General features: G+C 36.5%; 1 protein-coding gene across 1 annotated transcript; it reads right to left on the minus strand.

Annotated features, from left to right (window-relative positions):
- Positions 1 to 422: 422 nt before the first annotated feature.
- Positions 423 to 3,618, minus strand: BMY3 (beta-amylase 3). The gene is made up of 3 exons (XM_039018685.2): positions 3,116 to 3,618; positions 1,763 to 2,245; positions 423 to 1,663 (listed from the first exon to the last, which is right to left on the minus strand). Exons 1-3 carry the CDS (start codon positions 3,350 to 3,352, stop codon positions 782 to 784), a joined length of 1,602 nt encoding a protein of 533 aa, XP_038874613.2. The 5' UTR covers positions 3,353 to 3,618; the 3' UTR covers positions 423 to 781.
- Between the last annotated feature and the right edge of the window lie 341 nt (positions 3,619 to 3,959).

Consider the following 3,959-nt stretch of genomic DNA (forward strand, 5'->3'; position numbering starts at 1 on the left):
AAAAAATTTAGAAAGTTATTACATGTAAAATTGAAAGTTTATAACCTTATATACGCAAATTAAAAATTTAAGAAACTAGACACTCCTAAAAATGGAAGAATATCTCACAATTAAAAAAGACGTCTTTTCTTCAATATATATATATATATATATATATATATATAAGCTTTGAATATATGCCAGATGTTACACTTTTACCAGGTGAGGTTTCATTTGATTTCAGCTTTCAAGATTCTTTTTTACTCAGAGTTCTCATCAGTTTCACTTTTAAATTTTTAGTAATGTATAAATTTTATATGAAATGTTAAATAATTAAATTTGTTTCACTGATTTTCATCTACCATTAAAATTAACAATAGACTTCACATCAAAGTTATTGTAAATTAATTAATTGAAATTAACCCCAAAAAACACTCGAAAGATATGAAAACTAGGTTCGAATTTCGAAGTTAATGATAATAAATCAAAATATAAGGGGTTTTTAATACATGACTTATTAAAATCACTGAAATTTTACATATCAAACTATGATAATCTTGAAGTATCTCTTGCTTCAAACCAAACCAGAATCTTACAAGCATATACAGTGCTACTTTTCACGAGGATGTGTAATATAAATCCTCAATCTAAAATACTATTTCTCATGCCTTGAATTGAAGTTACTCACAGAACATGAAATGGCCTAAACGATGTCTCAGTATTTTTTTAAGAAGGCAGATTCTACTCAATGATCTTACCAAATTCGTTCCATATTTACATTACTACGATACTCCGGTCTCTCTTAAGCCGCTTGCATCCGTGCTTCAGGCACGGGACTGGGACATGGCATCTCGGTGACGTCGTCTTCTTCTTCCTCGTCGGCGGGAAGATCATCTGAATGCAGTTCGAGTTGATGAACACTTCGAACAAATTCAGCAAACGAAGGAAAGTGCTCTGGAGAGAAGAAATAAGCTCCCATTCTCTGGTATGTGAACAACTCCACATTTTCCCCGTCCAAATTCTTCTTTATCCTATCGAAGCACCCATGAGGTCCCGAATCGGATGAGTTTTGTCCTGACAACATTACACCGTGCTTTTTGCTAGCTGACTTGATTTGTGCTATTAATGACTCGGGGCTTGATAGCAACTCCTGAGGATGATGTTGATCTGATAGGTCCATTCCAGGTAAGATCATTTTGCTTGAGTTCCTGGCGAACATTTCGGCAACAGCATTGTATCCATCTCGGTTGGCGGTATTGTAGAATCCGGCTGTTAATTCACTAGGGTGTGATCTAGTTTTGTACCAAAAATGCATCAATGGAACCTTCCCATGAATGGTTGCTTCGGTGTTTCCAAAGACAGATGAGGCAAGAGAGAGAAGGCGATCGCCGTGAGCAATTAGCTCACTAGAATACCACGAAAGGAAGAAATCGCCATAGTGAGACTCCCATGAACCACCATGTTCTTTGAAGAAACTGTTCGAGTTCGGCATTTCGTCATAGCTCGGAGCATCATGGGGGCCTCCGAGTCCATATAAAGGATTCCCGCTTGCTTCGGCATGTTGCTTAAGAAGGCTAAGCATGTTTTTGTCATAGCACTGAAATTCTCCAACTCCATGTGACTTCAGTTGTCGCTGGGAAGGATATCGAAGTTCACCATCTGGTCCGAGACTCATGGAGATACCCTGAATTGATCGAAATGCAACATAGAGCATCAGAACCCAAATAAAACCATTCGAAATGGAGGCTAATGAATACAATCTAAGAATGAACAGTTCTCTTACCGAGATTGTAGAGCCCAAGAGATTTGAGAATGAAGACTTGAAGCTCTCACAAAATTCATGGTAGACTTGGATAGGAGTCTTCCCATTCAGGACAGGAAGGTTATCAACAGAGAGTGATATGCAATCTTTATATTGCTGCATGTAACGATCGGTGAAGTAGATGCTAGGCTCAGATTCACCGATCTTCGAGACCCATTCGGGTAGAGGAACTCTTGGTTGGTTAGATGCATGGAAGCAAAGTGAAACATGTAGCTTGAGACCTGCATTTTGGACCATCTCCGCAAGGGCAAGATAGCCTGACCATTCATATTTCCCCATGGTTTCTTTCTCAGCGATTCCCCACCACACCGGAAGCTCTACACCTTCTACACCAAGCAGCTTCAAAGCCTTAAGGCCAGCTGCAATTGCCCTTGAATGGTTAATTGCATTGCAGGTAGAAACTGCATCTAATGGCAAACCAACATACAATTTCACCCCCTCAAGCTGCAAAAAAAGTTAGCAGAAGCCCGTCAGTAATGAACTTAAGCAGGAAAGATCAGCATATGGAAAACTAGGGACACTAAAGAATCATGAAGAACAGAAACCAAACTTTTTGCTTTTTATTACACCCAAAAAACCATGTAACAATGGACATGACAACATTTAATCAACATTTTTATTTTATTTTTTCTGTAAGAAACCAAACTTTCATTGGAAGAAATGAAAGACCGTGCAAGGGCATACAACAACAACAAGAAGAAAATCAACCCAATAAAAAGGAAAGGAGACCCCACAAATAGGCTACCAAAAGAGACTCTAATCCAAGAAATCAACATCTAGTCAACGTAGAACATGAACTATCAACAATAATAGGTATATCACAGTAGGAAGAACTATGTTCAAACTCTCCATTAATATTGATAATTCTTTTTTAGTACAACTGCAAGGATAGGGATCGAATCTTCGACCTCTAGGAAGGAAGACCATGTCAATTAACGATGAGTTAAGGTTCACTTTAGCTTAATATTGATAATTATTTATTAGGTCCAGCCAGTTTCTAAATCCACAAGATAAGGAGTGGTTAGCATTCATTGAATATATACAACCAAACTTAGTGAGATCTAATCATTATCCGTTCATTAATTGAAATTTTAAATCCAAAAGACACTACTTAAAATTGAACTAAAAGGTAATGAAACACCAGGATTCTTGCATTCAGCCCTACAAAGTATTAATCCAGCTACTAATTTAAAAGTAAGCATCATCCATTAATCCGACAGCTTAAAGATTCAAGGATTCTCGGCACAAAAACAAGAGGATATAAAAGGGGGAAAATGTCAAAAACACAGAAAATAAGAAGTAAATAGTACTCACAGATTTGGATCTTCTTCCAACGTTTAGGTTTTGAGGTTGAACTGGTTCCATCTGCACGGCTTTCGTCGATAATCGGATTCTCGACCTTTCACACCTCGAATTTCTCATGAAACAGATCTTCGACTTCGAACCAAAAATCTTTCTATCTACTTTCGAATTGAAAAACCCTAACTCCCTGTTACCAAAATCGGCTCCAGCGATCTTCGCCTGAGATTTTCCGATCACCGAAACCTCCATAATTCGGGGAAAAAAGAATGGAAACGGGAAATTCAAATAAAAATCTGTCAAAAAAATCCACACGCGAGAATCGAACGGAATTCGAACCGAGAAAAAACAAAGAAACGACTGCGAAATCGAAGAGCAAAAATCGAAGAATTATTGAGAAATAAAGATTCTCTAAAAATGAAGAACAAATTAAGATAGCTTTGGCAAAAGGTAAAACGGAGCTCTTAGTATGAAGAACAAATTGAGATTGCTTGAATTTATATAAGAAAATGCCATTTAAAGAGAAAAAGGGAAAAAGGTAAGGGAAAAAAAAAAGAAGTAAGAAATAGACGGTGCCACGTGGCGTAATCTCAGAAGGCTTCCACGTAATTACTCTATTTTTTTGTAAATTAAAAAATAATAATAATAACTGTCCTTTAAAAAAAGGATAACATATTAACCACAAGATTAAGACCATTCGATATCATTAATTTGATGGAATATAATGACGTGTCGTTGACTGTTTGATGTGGGACCCAAAGTCAATTCATCTAAAAGAGCAAAATACATTGCAATCTATTTTTTATTTAGTTTATTAAGTTTCCAAATGTTAATATTTTTTATCCTAAAATTTGAATTT

Source organism: Benincasa hispida, chromosome 12 (genome assembly GCF_027475165.1).
Source record: "Benincasa hispida cultivar pf3 chromosome 12, pf3_genome.v1.1, whole genome shotgun sequence".
NCBI lineage: Eukaryota > Viridiplantae > Streptophyta > Magnoliopsida > Cucurbitales > Cucurbitaceae > Benincasa > Benincasa hispida.

Coding starts and splice junctions, on each gene's coding strand:
- BMY3 (XM_039018685.2), bottom strand. CDS start 3,352: ATGGAGGTTTCGGTGATCGGAAAATCTCAGGCGAAGATCGCTGGAGCC. Junction 2,246..3,115: donor TTGGAAGAAGATCCAAATCT/GTGAGTACTATT, acceptor CTTTTTTTGCAG/CTTGAGGGGGTGAAATTGTA. Junction 1,664..1,762: donor TCTTGGGCTCTACAATCTCG/GTAAGAGAACTG, acceptor CGATCAATTCAG/GGTATCTCCATGAGTCTCGG.